The sequence below is a fragment of the Sander lucioperca genome, chromosome 10, assembly GCF_008315115.2.
Source record: "Sander lucioperca isolate FBNREF2018 chromosome 10, SLUC_FBN_1.2, whole genome shotgun sequence".
NCBI classification, from domain to species: Eukaryota; Metazoa; Chordata; class Actinopteri; order Perciformes; family Percidae; genus Sander; species Sander lucioperca.
Window position 1 is genome coordinate 11,157,559 of NC_050182.1, and position 21,452 is coordinate 11,179,010.

A 21,452-nucleotide genomic window follows, 5' to 3' on the forward strand; every position below is an offset into this window, starting at 1 on the left:
AAAAAAAAACATTCCCTGTTCTTGTTCCTGCCGAGACAGGAAGTGAACTCTGACACTTTCGGCGACGTGTGATGTGCTTGTGATCTGCTGTGGCCTTTTCCTACCTATCGCAGATGTTGCGATGTTGTGCTGAGGTGATGTGTCTCCCCCCCCCCTCTCCACCGCGCATGTAGTATTCTCTCTGTGCATGATAAATGGTGAAGCGCTTTGATCCTGATGTTGTAGCTGTGGGTCAGTTGCTCAAGCAGCTATTTCCTGTCTGTACTGGGGCCTTTAGTTTCAATCTGTTTTTCGCCTGGAGCCACTGTTCTTTTTCTAATAAAAATGTGCACAACTGCCTTTGAATGTGTTTTTTTTTTTATTTAATTAGGTTCATTCACCAGGCGGTAAAAGTGGCAGGTGTTAAAGACAAACAAAGAATGGATGAGAAAAACATTCTTCCAAGCCACCTTGCCCTTTTCAAGGCGGCCCATATGTGCCAGAGGCCCAATACATTCTTTTCCCATTTTATCAGCAACTGGCAGTGGTAGCCGGAAGGTGTCTCGATTGGTTTTCTGTGAACCCAGACACTTTGTCTGGCTACACGCACACGCACACACACACACACACACACACACACACACACACACACACACACACACACACACACACACACACACACACACACACACACACACACACACACGGCTCCAGGCCCAGTTTGCTCTTTGAGTTGAGACCCTCCAGAACGCGATGCAGAATAACAATCTTCTCTCTGACACCAACGCTGAATATGTCTATATGCAATCATCGGCTGCACACCTCCCAGAAAAACCTGCATCATTTCTCACATTGAAGCAAGACGTGAATAGATTGACTTATGAATTTTGTTTGCGAGTGCATGTGTGCATTTGTTCTGTGTTACTTAACAATTCTGCTGATATCACACATCCACAGGTTTTATTTATATTTTTTTTTTTTTTTGAGGGAGGGCCAGGGAGCTGAGCGGATCAGAATTTTAAATGCGAACTGATCCCACAGAGGAGAAATGTGCAGTCTCTGCTTTTTGGATTATTATGTAAGAGACAACCTATGTCTTTACTGAAGCCTTTTCACTGTTTGCTCATTTTTAAATGTCAAAATAGTGTTATGAATGTCATCCTCGGCCGATTACGGCTGTAATGTTAAAGCAGAACTAAACGTGCCTTTGCATTTGTTCCTACAGAAATCTGCTCTTGCTTAATGCATGCTGGCAGGCAGAAGGAAGAAGCCAGCTTGTTACCCAAGCAGCAGCTGTTAGTAGTGAAGACAATCTGCTGAGATGTAGAAAACACATCTGAGAATAAGGTAACATATGGATTAGGTATCCATAGTTTGAAAAGAATAACAATTGAACTCAAGAATGATCCTGACATGAAAGAAAAACCTCTTGAAAGTTTTCTCACCCCTCCTGAAACCTTTGCTTATCCAAAAATACTTTTTGTTTTTACGAGTGTCGACATTCTGATCATTTTGAGCGATAACCCAAAATAGAAACAAATCATTTTGGAATGAAAGCCTTCAATTTCTGTCCTCAAAATCTCATTAGTTCATGCCAAACAAAGATTATAATCCAATCTAAACACGCCCAGCAAGTGGAAGCGGCGGCACAGAACATGAACCATTATGGATCAATATCACAGTCATGCTTTATGAAACATGACTCACATAGAAGAAAGCCTTTGATAATTGAATTATTTTCATTCTCTGTTGTGCGCGCTCAGACGCCTTCAGCTGAATTTATTCCCCTCCCAAGCGTCCCATTTCACTATTCAGTTCCTCCAGTTAATTTTCTGGTCTCTGAACAAGTTGGAAGGGACTGTTCCCTTGTGAATGTGTGCAAGAGGACATAAGGAAGGGGACTACTGATATTAATTGATTTTGCAGCGATTCCTCTTATTCCCGAGAGCCGGTGACGTTTACACTAATCTGTCACCGATTTCACTGAATAGTGTGAGGTTTCAGGGAACATTGGCACCAAAGAAAAGATGATCGTCAGCATTATTCAAAGATGATTCAGGTTTGTACCTTTCAGAGAAATATTGGAAAAAATAGTTAGATCCAAGCCAGTCTATTTCTGTGAAACCGGCCCCTAAAGATGGCGCTATGTGGAAAGTTGAGGAATCAGCAAAGTGATTACAAACTTAAGTGGATGATTTTGGCAATCCATCCAATAGTTGTTTTAACTCAAAACCACTAATGTCAACCTTGTGGTGCCACTAAAGGAAAAGTCAGAGGCTCACCAAAGCCAGTAAGATTCATCCTATGAGGACCAGGAATGTCTAAACAAATTTGCATGACAATCCATTGTGTAGTTTTCGAGATATTACAATGGTGGGCTGACACATCAACATTGCCATCCCTGGAGCGCAGCATGGCTGGCTAAAAATAGAAATTACCACCTCGCTGACAGTCTCAACAACAGCTAAACAGTGTTAGCCTCAGAATGCAAGTATTTGTTCAAAGTCTATTGCATTGAATTGTAGCCTAGAGCTCTCCAACTAAAGCAAAAAAAACGAAGATAACTTTAGATAGATTGTGTGCAACTGCATTATAAAAAAGGTTAAAGGATTTTAAAAGGTGATTCTAAAGATGACAGATCAAACTAGCCATTCTCCTCAGGCAGGTCGTTCTGAGCCTCGGGCCCTGACAGATGAGATGCTGTCAGTCCTGGTCTCTCTGGGACAGCCTGAGGCACCCTGCCAGGTGATGTCAGGCTATAAGAGAGTGCTCATACAGCGTTCAGAGCTGTATAACGTAGCAAGGACTGGGACATGAAGTGCTTTTAGGGCTAGAATTTGTGATCAGTTCTGAAAATTACAGGCAGCCTGTGTGAGTAGGATAAATATGGTTGCGATGTGATCCCGTCTCCTCTCTCCTACGTCTTGTTTTAATTCTGGAGCTGGTCTGTCAGATTTGTGTCAGCCAACATCTGCTTTAGCCCTTAAAGTATCTCAGAGGAAGACAGCCGTTCAAGAACTCACATCAAATACAGCCACTCTCTCCCACTGCTTTTAAAGGGCTTTGCTAAGAGAGCCGAGTGCTACGATATTTTTCACCACAGCGTCCGACTTTTGGCCACTGGGAGCTGCCCAGTTTAATGACCAGTCATTACTGGTAACCACCGAGAGCTACACTAGAGCAGCTGGAGGATAAATGCTTCCACTGCAGTACAAAGAGAAAAATGGAACATTTACATAAATTCATAGGTGTAATTTATCCCCCTAGTCTCGCTTTGCCAGACCATCCACACGCTGCAGAGCGGAGGAGGGTCTGGCTAGTCCACACAGCATTCTGGGATGGGAGAAAGATGTGCTCTGGTTTATTGGCATTTCTTTAAACCAATCACAATCGTCATGAGCGGCGCTAAGCTCCGCACGGAGCCACTGCAAAAGTTGTGCAAGTGAAAATTCCGATTGGACAGATAGTCTAGCTAGCTGTCTGGATTTACCCTGCAGAGATCTGAGGAGCAGTTAACCATAGTCCTCAGAAATCCACCGGAGTTTAAAATTCCAACTCAAAGAAAGCGGAAGGAAACGGACATCTGCGAAATGCATCCGGCAGAATTTCCTGCGGCACCGGAAGTGGAACATCAAGGATATAGACTGCAACCCCCCCAATATCTTACCATAATGATGCATGAAAACTAGTCTTTAGTCCATATTTTGGTCCTTTTTTTCATTTTCCCATAATGCTCTGGGAGTCTCTTTGACCAATCAGAGGCGTTGCTTTGCCCATTAAATACATTACAATACAATACATTACATTAAATTAATACAAATTTGACCGACCCACAATGCTGCAATCATTTTTACAGAATATGAAATTAAGTACAGTTTAATTGTAGCATGACTATCTAATGGCTGAAGATAAATATCCATTTTACTAACACTGAAACAACAGATTGATTTTTATTCAAAAAGTGAATGATTTTATGCTATTCAACTGAAGTAGTTGAGATAATTAGACCATGTTGTTTTGCTATGTCTCTTAAAATGAATGTGAAACAGCCTATTAGGGCAGACATGTCCCGGGACCTTCCTAGATAGTTGGAGATCTTAACCCCCCCATAATGTTGAACCCAAAGTTATGCCTTTGCAAATTATAATTTTACATGCAAATAATGATGAGTAAGTGTTGGGATCTTTATATACATGAAGATACAATGCCAACTGGGAATAAATTAAGAGCATTTTTATTGAAATGTAAACTTTTTTTTTTTTTTTAAATATATTTCACATGTAAAACTATTCAACGTTATTAAATACTATTGTTTACATTTTAGTTTCCAAAACTAACTGTCCCTCTAATTATAAAGCAAAACAACCACAAGAATTAATGAGTACACACTTTATTGCCTCAGTGACAAAAAACAGACACAAAAAGAATCACATAATTACGTTTTACAAACTTGTTGTCTCAAAAGATAAGAAGTTCTGATGAATAAAGCCCTGAAGTGCAAACATGTAAACAAACGTCCCCTGACAGTTTCAATAATGAAAATATGGGCTGTGAATTAATGAAAAACAAACAAACAATCAAATTCAAAATCCCCAAACTGGCTCCGTAATTTGTCCTCGTGGGAAATGGCCCTAATGCTGCTGCGTTTAAAGTTGAACCATCCTTATCCCTCCACTCATGATTTTGGTCGTCAACATCTCCCAACAGACGTGTGTGAAAACCGTCATATAGACAAAGAATTAACATTAAAACGTAATTTTACGTCTTGTTGTTACTCGTATTGAATCAGTAATATTACACAGTAAAATAACTGGGTGGACGGTGGCTGAGTAGCTGAAGACGCTGCTCTAAAAATATAAAGGTCACAAGTTTGATTCCCAGAAAAGATAGGGTGTGTTCCATCAACTGTGGTGCATTTTGGTGAAGCTCCTATCTGCTCACTGCAGGTCACCCTGGATAAGAGATCACTGAGTGCTCTTACTGTAATTGCTTCTTGATTATCTTTGACTGTACTGTGCGCCTCCACTGAGGCCCATTCACCGAGTGACACATCACAGTCTGAGCGCCCTCGACACAAATCCTGTCATAAAAAAATAATGTAAACACAGAAATACTTTGAAATACAAAACAGAATAATGAAGGTACAAACTAATGGTACGTGCCCACTGTGGCGTTTTTTTTTTTTTTTTTCCGCGGCAGGGATCGCCCCGCTTCGCCGCATTGGGCACTTACGGTGGGCTCGCCACTAGCAGCTATCAATTTCTCTATAATGACCACTGACAAGCAAAGAAAACACGCTACACCCTCCCTGAACCGCGATGGCTGCACCTGATTGGACAAACACTTCACGTGGGGCTGTCTGCTCCCAAATTTTAAAACAGAACAACATGGCGGCTCGTTTGGAAACTTTCTCTTATTTTACAATAATGGTTCACCGAAATTTTATGCAAGAATTAAGCTGCAGCTGCTGACTCTGTCTTCATTTTAGATCGACAACGGACAGTTTAAAAAATGTTTGTGGGTTTTCGAGGGCAGCGAGTCGAGTAGGACTTTCCTGATTTGCATAAAGTAGCCTGGATTAGAGCTGGGCAATACATCAATATTATATCAATATCGTGATATGAGACTAGATATCGTCTTAGATTCTGGATATCGTAATATGGCATAAGTGTTGTCTTTTCCTGGTTTTAAAGGCTGCATTACAGTAAAGTGATGTCATTTTCTGAACTTACCAGACTGTTGTAACTGTTCTATTATTTACCTTTACTCACTTAGTCATTATATCCACATTACTGATGATTATTTATCAAAAATCTCATTGTGTAAATATTTTGTGAAAGCACCAATAGTCAACACTACAATATTGTTGCGGTATCGATATAGAGGTATTTGGTCAAAAATATCGGGATATTTCATTTTCTCCATATCGCCCAGCCCTAGCCTGGATTCAACTTTATGCAAATGAGGAGTGGGCAACTTGTCGCTACCGGAATGCATCGCTCGCATGGAAATGGCGCTTCCCAGTGGACCTGTACCATTATAAAGGTGAATTATTTAGCTAGTACTATACCTAGCTCAGCTACCATTCAGTTGGGAGGATGGTCACGAAATTACAGGTGATCCCAGAGCTATGAAACACAAAGAGATAAAGTAGTGAAGCACTGAACATCATCCAAAGTCCATGATGCATGTCCTCTCCAGGCTCAGTGTGTGCCTGATGTAAAGTCCTATAGACCTTTTTTAATGGAATCCCATTGCTAGGCAACAGCCTGGCCTCTTGTTAACTTCCTGTCAGTTAATGTCATTCACATACATTACAACAGGAAATCAACTTGGGGCCATTTAGAATGTTAATGTTGACAACTGTGAAATGGTCTATAAAGTCATGTAAATCTAAAGTCCTCTTGATGTTTGTGCTGCATGAAAACATATGGACATATTTACAAAAGTCTTTTTGTTTACAAAAGGTTATAAAATCAGTTAAATAGATGATCACAAAACATGTCAGCTAGTGTCTGCGTCCACCTCTGCCTCTCCCTCTCCTTCTACCTTGGCCTCGCTGACGGGGGGAAGACTTGTGTGTTTCCTCTGTACCATCGACCTCCACTTCCAGCTCGCGCTCATTCACAAAAATCGCATCTTCTGGAAGGAAGATGACCTCTTCCCCCTCCTCCATGTTTTCCCTCTCCCCTTCTTCCACTTCTTTTGTTGCAGCTTCCTGTGTCGTCTCTAGCTGCTCCTCTACCATCACCTCCTCCTCCTCCTGCTGCTTCAATGTAGCGCCGTTGTTTAAGGTAACGGTCGTCGCAGTGATGGCGTTGTTGATGCTGCTGTGACTGGTTGCTATGGCCTGCTCCAGTTTAAGGCGATACTGCTCGGCCTCCTGCTCCTTCTGCAGGAGCTGCTGCTGGTACCCCTCGGCTTTGAGATTGGCTTCCTGCAGCTGCCGCTGCAGCTGCTCGCGACTCTCTTTCACCTTCTGGAAATAAAAACAAAACAAAAAAACAAGTCAAATATATGGGAACTTTCCTTAAGGAATACGCCACCGTTTTTTTGAAAGAGGAGTTATTCACCGTCTCCCATAGATTTAGATTAGTCCGGCAGCGCCGCCGCTAGTTTAGCTTAGCATAGTGAATGGAATCCTTTGTTGCCAGATAGCATGTCGTGAGTAAATATATGATATCTCTGCGCCCAAGTAGCAGTGCTTCGCCTGTACTTCGCCCCAATATAGTCCCAAGTCAATATTTGCCTAGGAAATCGCCTAATCTTAATCTGCATTGCTATTTGTACTCGTGAATACGCAGGCCACAAGAAGTTTTTTTTGTTGGCTCACTTTTACTCACGACATGCTATCCGGCAACAAAGGATTCCATTCACTATGCTAAGCTAAACTAGCGGCGGTGCTGCCGTACTAAGACAATGCATGCGAAGGCAAAAATGCGTTTGCCCACCTATCTAAATCTTGGGGAGACGGTGAATAACCCCTATTTCAAAAAACGGTGGCGTGTTCCTTAAACGTAAATGCGAGTTGGATGTTGAACTCGATGTACAAGTTGAAAAAAGGTAATTATGGTACTGTATATGACAGCAGTTCTCAAACGATTCACTTAAAGGTTGGCATCTGATTTTTATTCAAGCTCAGAGGTCCGGAACGATTGGCAATAACAAAGTAGCATTTAATCAACTCACTTTGAACTTTCAAGCAATATGTATTCAAGTTGAGTACTCTGTTTTCCTGCTCAACTTTTGGACCGATTTGGGAAACGTTACATAGAATTTTTTTTTTTTTTTTTTACAGTTGTGACGTTACAAATCATAATGTATTGTACTCATAACACAAGGGCTGGGTCCGGATTGACTTGCCGTTTGGTCCGGGTGTGGACCTTGGTCCGGACTTTGAGAAGCGCTGGTATATGACATCAACGTGGCATTAGACTCAAAACTTTGCATTACACTTAATTTCAGGTTTAAATTAAATGTAGTTTAGTAAACCTTATTGTATAACATACAATGTAAATGTAAATGATGTGCAGACCACAATTACATGTATACAATTACAAGCTAATTGTAATATTGACTTAATCAAAGAAAACACTTGTATCCCAAGTTACCCTGTAAATCATAAGATAAAGCTAGTATATAACAGGTTTAAACAGTTGATATGTACCTAGGTACTTCTGGCTTACCTTGTCTTTTAGGCCGACGTGATTGGCTGAGGGGTCTGTGTACCTCTTGCGTTTGGGCGTGGCCTGCTGAGGATCCTCGACCACCACCTCCTCTGTGATTGCGCCGGCTGGCAAAGCCACCACTGCACCGCAGAATAGAAAAATGTCAGAGGAGGGTCAGTGCAGAGCTGTGAACAAATGTTTTCTTGTGTTGCGGTGTGTGTGTGTGTGTGTGTGTGTGTGTGTGTGTGTGTGTGTGTGTGTGTGTGTGTGTGCTGGTAGTTCTGCAGTCCTATTCTCTGTGTTTCCCTGTCTGTATGATTGGGTTTCATTTCAGATAGGCGAGTGTAGTTTCTTTTTCCATTTTCTTTAAAAGCTCTGAGTTAGGAGTTCTCTTTTTCCTATACTTATGTCTTTGATTTGGCAACACCCACCCACCTGCACTTGCAACAAACAACTTAACTGGTTTTAAATTGCTTCTTTTTCTCCTCAAGACCCAGCTTGTAATATAGTGTTTTACATATTTAGACATCATTTCTCAATGAACAATCCTTTACTTGACGTACAAAGATGTCAAATAGTCTCAAGATGCTGATTTTCCTGTTTTGTATTTTCTCCCATCACATATAAACCCATTTGATAAGCAGCTTTTCCCCATGTTTTACTCCAAAATGCAAGTAACAGCAAACTGCAATCTTGTCTGTACTACTCCCAGGCGCTATACATGTGCCTCTGTTTTGTGTGAATTCTCCACAGTGTGTACAGAATTGTAACACTCTAACTAGCTGATTGCTAATGGGTGTATTGTTTTTTTTTATTGTTGTTATAGTGCTGCTTTTTTAGAAACTATCTGCGTTTATGATGTCAATGCATCCCTATTCTCAGTTAGGTCCTGCTCAGTTTTCGAGAGCACCTTTGTGTTGCCCACTCACTCTGCTGCCCCTGCAGGGTGAAGATGTACTGCTGGCCCAGGGACGCTGGCTGCAGGTTGCCGTGTTGGTCCGTCACTATGGTAATGACCCTTTGCCCGCCGTCGCCCACCACATGCTGAAAGGTTGCTTCCACCGACTCGGCAGCCATGACGTCCTCTGACTTGCCTGCAGACAACAGTTGGCTTTGTATTGTTAGATAACACGCGTAGGACCACTCTCACATTATGATGCTGTTCAAAAATGAACCAAGGCCAGTATGTTACATAACCACAAAGAAGAAGAGGAAAAGGATTCCAATTTACACGCTTTCAAACTCTTGCTGGATGGTTAAAGACATTTCTAAATGAACACTGTTGCTACTGAGAAGCTAATGTTTGTTTTTTTCTGTCAGGAATAAGAGGATAGATCAAATAAAAAGAGGGAATGTGTCCCTCTTCCAGTTCCATTCATTGGTAATTCATTACTTTATTGTCTTTATCTCAGGCATTAGTGTTATTCTTTACAAAATAAGATTTTGGCAGTGGGGGAAGAAGTATTCAGTTTCTTTACTTAATAACAAGTACTAATACCACTCTGTAAAAATACTCTGTTACAAGTAAAAGTCCTACATTGAAAATGTTACCTAAGTGAAAATATGTAAGTATCATCTGGACAATGTACTTATAGTATTAAAAGTACTCGATGCAGAAAAATCCTCACATTTTAGAAACGGGAAACGATCCAAACTGTTCTGTCATCAACTAAGTGTTTAATGGTCTAATTATTTCAGCTGCACTTGTAGGCTGTTATATTGTTGGGTAGTTTTATTTGTATTAAAACATCATATTTTATAAACTACATGTGTTTTGTGTGCAAAAGTCTCAGGGCCCTATTTTAACGATCTAAGCGGATGACGTGAAGTGCCTTGCGCAGGTGGGTTTAGGGCGTGTCCAAATCCACTTTTGCTAGTTTGATGGTGGAAAAAGGGTCCGTGTGCCGGGCGCATGGTTCAAAAGGGTTGTACTTAGTGTCTTCGTTAATTCATAGGTGTGTTTTGGCGTAACGTGCAATAAACCAATCAGAGTGTCATCTCTCATTCCCTTTAAAAGCCAGGCGTGTTTGTACCTTGACGCATTTATGCAATTACGCAATTATGATGGCGGATATGCACCGTAATATTTTTATTTGTAATCTTTTGCATGTTCGTGTGCTGCTGCGCGTCCCTGTGTGTGTAACAAGCATATTGTGCGCGCACTGTGCATAAGCCTAGGCGCATTTTACTAATTCGCTGTTAAAATAACAATGAAATGCTGCGTTATTGACTTTAGACCAGGTTTTTGTTGGTCAATGGCCCGATTACTTCCCGCTGCCTCAAGATAGCAATACGCCCAGAATGCACCTGAACACACCTCCTTGTAAGACCAGCACGCCCATGGGCGCAAAGATGGGCGCAGGTGCATTTGCTATTTAAACAACGTGGGCGCTGGAGGGGAAATTGACAACTGCGTCGGTCTTAAACTAGCAAAGACACTTGCGTCGGGCTTTTGTGTAAAGTAACTAGTAGCTAAAACTGTCAGATTAATGTAGTGGAGTAAAAAGTACAATATTTCTCTCTGAAATGTAGCGGAGTAGAAGTAGAACGTGGCATGAAAAGAAAATAGTAAAGTACAACTACCTCTAATTTGTACTTAAGTACAGCACTTAAGTGAATATACTTAGTTACATTCCACCACTGGATTTTGGCAAATATGAATTGTTGTTCTAAAACTGTCTGCCATTTTGTTTCTATTCTAGATCGTGGAGTCCAGTCCAGATGTTTCTTAATTTGTTGTCAAATATGATATGTCTCTTGAGATAACACAGTAAGTCTCCTGAGGTTTCTTTCTTTCTTTCTTTCTTTTTTTCCCCCCACCTGCACAAGTTTGTATTCCACATCCTTTTCCATCTGCTGTTTATTCATCCTTTTTTTGTCACTTAATATCTGTACTGTATCACTGCACCTAAACACAACTGATGGACGCATGTGTGCTGCCTACCTGCACTGGTTTTGGTGGCGTTGACCAGGTCTGAGAGGTTGACCAGCCCACCAGAACGGATGATGTAGTGGGACTCTGGGTCCATGTTTACCTGGTTCTGCATGCCGTCCTGTGCACACACACATATAACAGGAGCTGTGGTTACATGAAATCCTGTTGCAGTTTATGATCATTTACATACTGATTGAGAGTGAGAACATTTCAAATGAAATCCTTTGGGATTATATTCAAGAAATATAACGTCTGGCAAAACCTGGGACAAACTCAAAGCCTGCGCTTAACCCCACAATAACTAATTCTTTGGCTATTTAGGAGGAGTGGAAGGAAACAAGCTGTAAACACAACAGTGACATATCACGACCTTCTAGGTTGATATGGCGATAATGTAAGTCCATTTACTCTCTTTTAGCTCTATTTTGCTCTCCACCAATTCTGCTACATGGGCCAAAACTCTCGGGGCATCAAATCAATCCCGAAGGTATTTTGACATTTTAAAAACCGAAACTATATCTGAAAAAACTGAAAAATATCCTAATTTCTGATTATTTCACGTTTTATTTACTACTTGCATGCGTACTTGCATGCCCTTTTGAGTGAGAAAGTGGTATATGATACAATTTCTGATCTCTTATTCCATTTTAGATGAATGTGTAATCCAATTAACGAGTTACAGGCATAAAATGAAATACTGAAACACTTTGATGTGTTAAAAAAAAAAGAGCCTACCAATTGTTTCAACTGTCTGAAACAACAATAAAAGGCTTAAACACAAGATAAGAAAGTAGACAGCATCAGTACTCTGTAATTGAAACGGACACTTTAAGCCACTAGTTTTATTCTGTTAGAAAAGAGTCACAGTAGAGCAGTTTTTGGGGCCCTGAAGAATTGCAGTTGAAAGTGATCTGTGCTGCTGAAAGTGAAAATTACTTTGAGAATCGCTTCAGTGATCATATGACATTTTTTCTTTTTTTTTTTTTTAAATTGGCCCATTTTCCGAGCAAAGGTAATCATGCGGTTAATAGTGAATACAATGTGATGGCTGCAATAGGTGTATGCTAAGGTTTAAAACCAATAGTTTGTTTTATTGTTTAACCACTGATGATTCTTTTTCGGTGTAGCGGCGATGCGATTTCATCTGAAGGAGACATTTTATCTGCGCAGACTTGATAAGAAAGAGAAACAATGGTCATTATTTTATGGATGGCACACTAACATTTTTTGTGGCTCTATGTCTGTGTCTAAACCTAAACATGTCCAGTAGTTTATTTGTCTTAGAAGCTAAAGTGCTTTACTTCCTCAGAGCACAGCAGTATGTTAATTTCAGATAACAAACACATATCATGGTGCACTCACGGGGATTCAGCCCTTTCAAACAATGACCACAGGGGAACATTTCTCACTCATGGCCACTTGTGGGTGTTTATGTATCATAAACATATGTCAGTGTCCTGTATGCAGACATCTCGCATGGGGCAACCATGCTGCTTTTGCTCGAGGCCCTACTATCTGTATCCTGGCTGGTTGGAGAGTCCTGTCCAGGGAGAGGAGTTATCTAATGCTAACTAGAACCTCCTACGTACCACCTGAAGGCCCACACTCTCCTCTGTTACATAAAGCCTTGGTAGGAGAGCATGTGGACCTTTTATAATCTCATTTTTCCAAATACTGTGTCCACTAACTTCAACATAATCAGTCACCACAATTCTGTTATTGTCGTTATTAGTGTGGATTCTTTATGCTTTTAAAGACAAGGGCTAATCCCATCTTGTGTGAAATGGTGTCTAAACGCGGGTGTTATTGTAAGAACTGTTTGTGCAACATGGCTGTCTGACAGAGAGATGCTGCACGGCCACTGAAACCATAGCAACGGCGGTGAGAGTCCGACTGGAGCTTTGCTAGTCGCACTTAGAAAACATCGAACCTATTTTTGAAATCGCAGGGGCACTGTGCAAACATGTCTGCGCCTGTGGTCTCACACTTTTGTCTTCTTATTTTATTTTTACTTTTCTCCTCCTTTCCGTTTGTTTTTAATCTCCTCGGCTCCCCCATTTATCTTCTTCTTCTTCCCCCTCCTTTCTGTTTTCGCTCTCCCCCTAAGCTCTGTCCATCTTTCTCTATGCCTCTCTCACAAGCCCCTCATTTACCCGTCATGTCTTCTTTTCTTCCCCTGCCTTCGTCTATCTGTCCATCTCTCTCGCTGTTTCTCCTCTCGTCTTTATTTTTACCTGCCTCGGCTGAAATGTGCTTGGTCGTTTACTGTCTCCCCCCCCCCGAGTGTCCCCTGTTCTGTTATCTTATATTATAACCTTGCACAAAAGCGTTTAGCGTTTGAGACGCCGACAGACACAGAAATGACCTGCCTCCACTCATCTCTGCTTTCTGTCCTCCTCCCTGCATGCCTCATCCTTCTTTTCTCTCTCAGTTGCCTGTCCTCATTTTATTTTCTTTCCCTCTACATCATTTTTTCTTCCCTTTCTTCCTCTCCCTCCCCTCATCATTTTTATGTCTCTTTTTCTCTCTCCCTTCTGTTATCCCCATTTATATCTGTGTTCATCCAATCTTGTCTCTCTATTAGGGATGTCAAGAGAACCGATACTTCAGTACGAAAGCTGATGCCAAAATTCTGAAAACGTGACTGTACTTGTTTTTTTTCCTAGGTACCGGAGATGCAATTCTTCCGAACCTGACAGGGGCAGCACATACGCCTACAAGTGTTCTAGTCTAGTGCTAAATGCCGAAGACAAAGAAATGCTGCTAGAATGCAGTAAGCCTGAAGTAAACTTATGCCGTACATATACGGCAATGGCTTTCACGGGTTCACCTGGAACTCTCAGGGCCCTATTTTAACAATCTAAACGCTTGGCGCGCAGCGCATGGCGCAAGTGCGTTTAGGGCGTGTCCAAATCCACTTTTGCAAGTTTGACGGTGGAAAAAAAGGGTCCGTACGCCGGGTGCATGGTTCAAAAGGGTTGTACTTAGTGTCTTCATTAATTCATAGGTGTGTTTTGGGCGTAACATGCAATAAACCAATCAGAGTGTCATCTAGGGGTGTAAGAAAAAATTGATACACTTGTGTATCGCGATATTATATTTTGCAATACTGTATCGATTTTCAAAAACACAATATCGAAGTTAGATATTTAGTTTACGTGCAAAAATTTTCATGTAAGACAGTGGTTCACGTTTATGTTGTGTTTAAACCCCCTACCGCTAGATGGCTATGCTGAGACGCACCACTAGTGCCAGACAAGCTAACAATGTAGCTATGGCTGAACTTTGGCCTACTTTAGCATGTAAAAATTAGCTCACTAAGAACCTGTGAACCACAATCCCAGACTGGATTTGATTTTCTGTGTACTGAATGGTTTACCTAAAGTAAACTTATGAACATCATGTCTTTTTTTAAATATTACTTTTTCTAAAATTATACTTTAAAAAAATCCCAATATATCGCTTTACGCACAGTATCAAAATATATTGCAATATATTGAATCGTGACCCATGTATCGTGATACGTATCGCATCGCCAGATTCTTGCCAATACACAGCCCTAATGTCATCTCTCATTCCCTTTAAACGCCAGACGCGTTTGTACCTTGGCGCATTGCTATTATGATGGCGGATTTGCACTGTAAAATTTTTATTTGTAGGGTTAGGGTTAGTAATCTTTTGCATGTTTGTGTACTGCTGCACTTCCCTGTGTGTGTGTGTGTGTAACAAGCATAGTGTGCGTGCGGTGTGCATAAGCCTAGGCACATTTTACTAATGCGCTGTTAAAATAACAATGAAATGCTGCGTTATTGACTTTAGACCAGGTTTTTCTTGGTCAATGGCGCGATCACTTCCCGCTGCCTCAAGATAGCAATACGCCAAGAATGCACCTGAACACACCTCCCTGTAAGACCAGCACGCCCATGGGCGCACAGATGGGCGCAGGTGCATTTGCTATTTAAACGATGTGGGCGCTGGACAAGAAACTGACAACTGCGTCGGTCTTAAACTAGCAAAGACACTTGCGTCGGGCTTTGCGCTGCGCCGGGTGCAAGATAGGACCCTCAAACTGCAAGTAAGTCTGTTTTTCTCTGCCGTTGTTTTTCACATACAGCCTAACATCAATGAAAGCTGACATTAGCGCTGGTTCCAGTGGACCTCTGCATAACGTCAGTTAAAAGTTAACTTTAACCAGCTTGGTTCCATGTGAAGAAACAACAGCACAGAGAAACAGACATAACATACTTGCTGTCTGGGAGTTCCAGGTGAACTCATGGAAGACGTTCCCGTATGCTAGCTGTGTGGTGATGCCAGGCTTCGGGGCAGTGGGCCGTGGGTCCAAAAGACTGACGTTCTCTTCAGATTACATGGAAACCACGCTCTCCTTCCCCCCTCAAATCCCTCTACTCTACGCCAAAACACAAAAAAAAATATGACACTAAAAAAGAGTGACATGACACCTTATCCTCTGACTTATCCTTATCCTGAAATACACGTCATAAAGGAGTACATGGGATTTATTGTTTTGTGTTTGTTTGTTGTTACCATGGTATCAAATTGGGTATCAAGAATCGTGGCATTTCACTGGTATTGGTATCGTGACATCCCTACTCTCTATCTCATCTGTTCGTCTGACTCCTCACATCTGATTCAATGTCTTTGCCCATCCTGTTTTTCTCTCCTCAGCGCTATCCGAGTGTCTGTCTCTCTCTCTTTCTTTCTCTCGCTCCCAGAATGTCTCTGTCTCTCCACATCCCCACCCTCCGTCCATCCACCTGTAGCAGTATCATCAGCTCCGTGTTGCTGGTATCCATGGCGATGTCGAAGGGCGTCTTGTCAAACTTGCTGAGGCAGTGGACGTCTGCGCCGTGCCTCAGCAGGAGCTCCGCCACCTCCCTGTGGCCGTGCTGAGCCGCCCAGTGCAGCGCAGTCATCTTCAGCATGTCTTTGGCGTTGATGTTGGCGCCGTTCTGCAAGGGTGCACGTCGCCCCCCGTTGGCGAGAAAAGGGAAGAAAACAATAAAACAGAGGAAGACGAAAGGGACGTGATGAGAAAAATGTCTGTGACTAGGCAGTTAGGAAAGGTGGAGTGTACAGTCTAACAATGTTGAAAACATGTGTAACATGGTTGTAAAATGTCATTTAAAACACATTGTTGAAGTCTCTGAAAATGCTTTTGTATTTCCAAAGCAGAGATTAGAAAAGGGTTTGTCCATACACTTTGGCCATGCATTATCTACTATAATAATGTGAACATGTTGCATGCATAACCACACTGAAACAGACAAACACACGGTAGAGGTCTCTCCTCACCTGCGCCAACAGGTCCACTATGGTGGAGTGACCCTCTGAGGCGGCGATGTGAAGAGGGGTCTTGTCCACCTTTGTTCGGGCGTCCCTGCTGACCCCGGCACGCAGCAGCACCTCGGCGGTGGAGTGATGACCGTACTGGGCTGCGAAATGCAGCGGCGATGAGCCCAACTGGAGGAAAAAGATAAGAGAGAGAGAGAGAGAGAGAGACCAAGATATGTGAAGGAGCAGCTGGAGGTGATTTTTAATTATCTTTATACAGGGAAAGTTCACTTAACATGAAGGGTCCCCCTACACCCCCCTACCCCCCCCCCCCCAACAGTGCCATGGTTTGTATTCACACAGTTGTACGCCATCACATCTGCATCACAGCTAGGGCTGGGCAATATATCAATATTATATCAATAACGATATATGAGGCTAAATATTGTCTTAAATTTTGGATATGTGACACAAGTGGTGTCTTTTCCTGGTTTTTAAGGATGCATTACAGTAAAGTGATGTCATTTTCTGAACTTACCAGAATGTTCTAGCTGTTCTATAGTTGCCTTTACCCACTTAATCATTATATCCACATTGCTGATGATTATTTATCGCAAATATCATTGTGTGAATATTTTGTGAAAGCACCAATAGTCAACCCTGCAATATCGCCGCAATATTTGGTCAAAAATATTGTGATATTTGACTTTCTCCATATCACCCAGCTCTAACCACAGCTAATGTTCAGAGTTCGAGGGAAACTCGATAGGTGGAATGACGAGGTGGAGCTGTTACTGAAAGGTATGTAAGCCTACCTAACCGCTAAGACTGACCAACGTGCATCATCGTTTCCAAAGGTCTCCGTTTGTGCCCGTCCCGACTACAAATGTCTCAGTTTCATGGACTCGGAAACGCCAGTAAACCAGTGGTGTAGTCTACGTGATACGCAGGTATACGCAGTATACCCACTAAGAAAGCTCCAGGATTTCCATATACCCACTTAAAAATGCCCAATGTAACAACATACTTTCCATTATATGTTTGATATATTTTGAATTGTCATCTGTGTTTTTCTTCTTCACATAGACTAAATAAAGGTATTCCCCCCCCCGTAAATTGGTGCGTAAAAGTGTATCCAAATACAGGAAATGAAGTCGTTGATGCTCAAAACTTCCCTGGGGAAGGACACCCAGACCCCCCCACTATGATATGGACCCCCTCTCCCCCAAAGGCAGATTCTGGCCAATATATATATATATATATATATATATATATATATATATATATATATATATATATATATATATATATATATATATATATATATAAACATAGCAAAAGATATTGGTTTTTAAACCAAAATGTAGTAGTGTAAATGTAGCCTCATTTCCACAATCTGAGTACTACTCAGATCTCATGATGTTACATTACTTTGACAAGTAATGAAACTTGGGGCTAAAAGCTAAAAGTAAAACACCCCTCCACCTCTACTACATCTCTAGGTCTGCTCAAATGCAATGCTCATGACATGTCAGATTTACAGACGAACTAATGAAAACGCCTCACATTAGTTTTTCTGTGCAGTTACAACTGATGGAGGAGTTGAAAGGCTTGAAAGTCTCCCCCTGTGTATCATACACTGCGGCACACAAGACAGCTAATCCACCAATGTTGACACTTCCACGGAATCTAAATTCTCATCTGCTATATTCGCACAGCTCAGCTTTACTTGGGAAAAACGTGACACATCGGTTTCATTTCACTAAAGATTGATTTGAATTTATACATTCTTCATTTATGAAAGCTGTTATTTCTCCCCTTATTTAAAAATGCAGACATCATGCGAACGTGGCATGAATCCACTAACCCAAGTGCCCTTTAATACTGCAACTACTCTTCTACGTACATTTCTGAAATGTAGCACATCGTCACAGATGAATAATAGAACTCGAAAATCAATTCATTTTGACACACCGTTCAATCTGTTATCTGTTCTAGATAAAGGTGGCATTAGGGAAGAGAACATTCAATAGAACCGCATTAGTGATGTACACACTGCCAGTGAGCAATACATTATAAATGAATGTTATAGTGCCTGTGGATTATTTATGTAGGCTTGTAAGTTTCTCAAAAAATCTAAATTATTTCAAACAACTGATCAGTCATTACTGTAATAAGTACATAGATACAATCATTTCATCAGTTTGCAGGCCAATTAAATTCATTTAAAATGCAAATTAGGATAAAATGATACAAAGACACTGAATGTTCTGTGCTTGTAGCAAAAGCTCATAGATGTACTGTACATTACAGTTATTATTATAACCACTGGTATCCCTTTTGCTATTTTGACTGAGTGCGTGTGTAAAATATGGATAATAGTTCCGCTCAAATAATAAGTTAATTGTGGATTAGTCAATCGACAAAAAAAACAATGGGCAACTATTTTGATAATCAATTCATTATTTATCGTTTGTGTCATCTTTCAGCTTCTTGGTTTTGAGGATTTGCTGCTTTTGTCAGTCTTATGTGACTGGAAATTGAATATATTTTAGGTTTTGGACCGCTATTCGGACATAATATCACCTGGAGCTTTAGAAAATTGTGAGGAACATTTTTCAGTACTTTCTGACATTTTGTAGACCGAACGATGAATGGATTAATCGTGAAAATAATCTGCAGATTAATAATTAATCGGTTAGTTTCAGCCCTAAGGTATAGTTTAATAGGTTTCGCAGATGTGGAAAGTTGTTATAATGCAAAGTATAGTCAGTTTATTTCATCTGCAAATTTGCAAAGTGTTGCACACTTATGGCACCGTATGGCACGAGGATTGCACATGTTAGTTGTTGGCCTGCACCTACATAGAATTTGTGTGTTTTTCCTTCTTTGAACAGAGATAAATCATGAACGATATACATGTGCAGATGCAGGACAGAGTACAGTGAAGACAGAAATATAAGAGTATCTGAGTGTGGATTTTTCCCTGCAGTAAGTGTCCGCTCAATGTTTCTTTTACTTTAACCTGTCCTTTGACATCGATATGAGGCCTCAGCATTACTGTTATTCTGCCACTGCATGGTGACAAAGTCCAAAACGACATTAAGAGCTGACAATCTCAGTTTCTTGGCAGAAGATGAAGGTTCACACGCATCTCATTACAGATTAGCCTGAAGATTATTCCATAATTAAAGCATATCAGCCTCACCCAGTCCGTGGTGAACGGAGCACCATTGGCCATCAGAGCTTTGACATCATCATCCTGTCCACTCCGCACCGCCTCCAGCAGCTGCTGCCCAAGATGCACCAGTGACATCTGCTGACAGGTAGGAGAAACACTTTGATGCTATCACATCGAGACATAACAGTCAGGTGAACAGCTGGAGGTACTGTTGGGTAGACTAACCTAAAGCAATGCATTTTATAAGATCATCATGTAGGCCTATTGTATGTTTTGTATACAATATCTTTAAAGTGCAAAGTGACTGGTATATTATTTATTATATTTTCCTCTGAAATACAGTGGAGCAGAAGTATAAAGCAGCAGAAAATGGAACAAAAGTACAGTATAAGTACCTCAAATTTGTACTTATACTTTATTCTTATTTTTGTTCTTTATGCTTTGTTCTCATGTTTATGCTTATATTTTTATATTTTGTCTTTCAATGTCAAGTGCTTTGAGTTTCTTTCGTGTAATGAAAGGTGCATATATATATATATATATATATATATATATATATATAGATATATATATATTTATATTTTATATTTACATATATATTTTTTTTTATATATATAAAATTGCCAATGCCACTGTTGTTAGTGTAATGTGTGAGTAATTACAGTGGTAGTAAACAAGTGCAATGATAAGCCATTACATAAGGAATGTAGCTAAGTTACAAACTTAATTTAATAGATCATGCATGCATTTCAAAACGCACTTATAATTAATTAGTATAATAAAGGGTACGCTATATGACAGCATCGGTCAACTTGTTAAAATATAAGTTAACGATGTTAACACCGAAATGAAAGCTTGACTCCCCTGCACACGGCTTATCGTTATTAGGTAGACAAGCTATATCAATACACATCATATTTGTCACTTGATAAAATACGAAGAAGGTACATAGGCGATCATTTTAAAATATAAAAATATAGTTTGACACCCATTTAAAGTTAGGTTTGTTCCGGTGGAAGTTGAAGCTAGCAAAGGAGCTATTTCCACATCCGCTAGTCAATTCTCCAAACATGAGGGGGGACGACAACTCTGCTCGGATATTTACCAAATAACTATAACTATTTCAGCTATAATAAGAGCCAGCAACCTAAATATCGACACACTTGTAACTTAAAGCCTATTAATTCTGAAGTGACAATGAAAAGCTAGCGGTTGACTTAACTTAACGTTACTGTTGCTATTCGTGTTTATCACTCTGCTAGCTCTTCGCAATTATGTGTTTAACGTTACATTAGCTAGCTATACAACCATTATGTTTGATCGTGGTATACTTGCCTCAAAATGAAGGTGTCAAAAAAGTATCTATTATTTACGCTGATTGCTGGTACACGTTAGCGTATTGTAACTGTTTCGTAACTTCGCAAAAAATATTTGTGTTTTTATTATTTGTGGGTCAAAGATGGCGGCGACATGACTAATGTAAAGTGAGGCAGATAATGGATGTTCCGGTTGAGCTTTCCAAAATAAAGCGAACACTGAACGCGTAACTATTTGTTTTGGGTGGGGCAATGCAGTACATGCCACTACAAATCTTTGTATCTAGTAAAAATGACATTTTAATTTTTGTAAAAATTTTCTAAAGCTCCTCACAGGATAAACATGTAGTATCGCGGCAAGAGAGGATGGAGGGCAATGATGTGTTTCCAAGAAGTAAGTTTATTTTGAAGGTAAAATCTGGTTTCAGTTTTGTAGTTTGTAGTTAACTTCAGTCGATGTAAGAAGACTGCAGCAGAAAACGTCTATGCAGAGTTGATCATAGTCCATTTATTTAAACGTTTAGGAACATATGAATTGTTTTCAGTAAACTTTTTTTCTGTTGTGGAATTAATAAGAACAT

General features: G+C 40.6%; 1 protein-coding gene across 4 annotated transcripts; it reads right to left on the minus strand.

The window, feature by feature from the left end:
- Window positions 1–4,353: 4,353 nt before the first annotated feature.
- On the minus strand, window positions 4,354–21,055 carry LOC116036092 (GA-binding protein subunit beta-1-like). Of its 4 annotated transcripts, XM_031279541.1 has the most exons (9): window positions 19,583–19,690; window positions 16,396–16,563; window positions 15,858–16,052; window positions 11,092–11,200; window positions 9,077–9,241; window positions 8,166–8,287; window positions 6,529–6,958; window positions 6,050–6,107; window positions 4,354–5,059 (listed from the first exon to the last, which is right to left on the minus strand). In XM_031279541.1, exons 1-8 carry the CDS (start codon window positions 19,688–19,690, stop codon window positions 6,082–6,084), a joined length of 1,323 nt encoding a protein of 440 aa, XP_031135401.1. In that variant the 3' UTR covers window positions 4,354–5,059; window positions 6,050–6,081. The 4 variants fall into 4 exon arrangements, 3 of the variants coding, with proteins under 3 accessions (XP_031135401.1, XP_031135400.1, XP_035862343.1); XR_004898583.1 differs by having other exon boundaries at window positions 6,050–6,958; XM_036006450.1 differs by lacking the exons at window positions 4,354–5,059; window positions 6,050–6,107 and adding an exon at window positions 20,891–21,055 and having other exon boundaries at window positions 6,488–6,958.
- Between the last annotated feature and the right edge of the window lie 397 nt (window positions 21,056–21,452).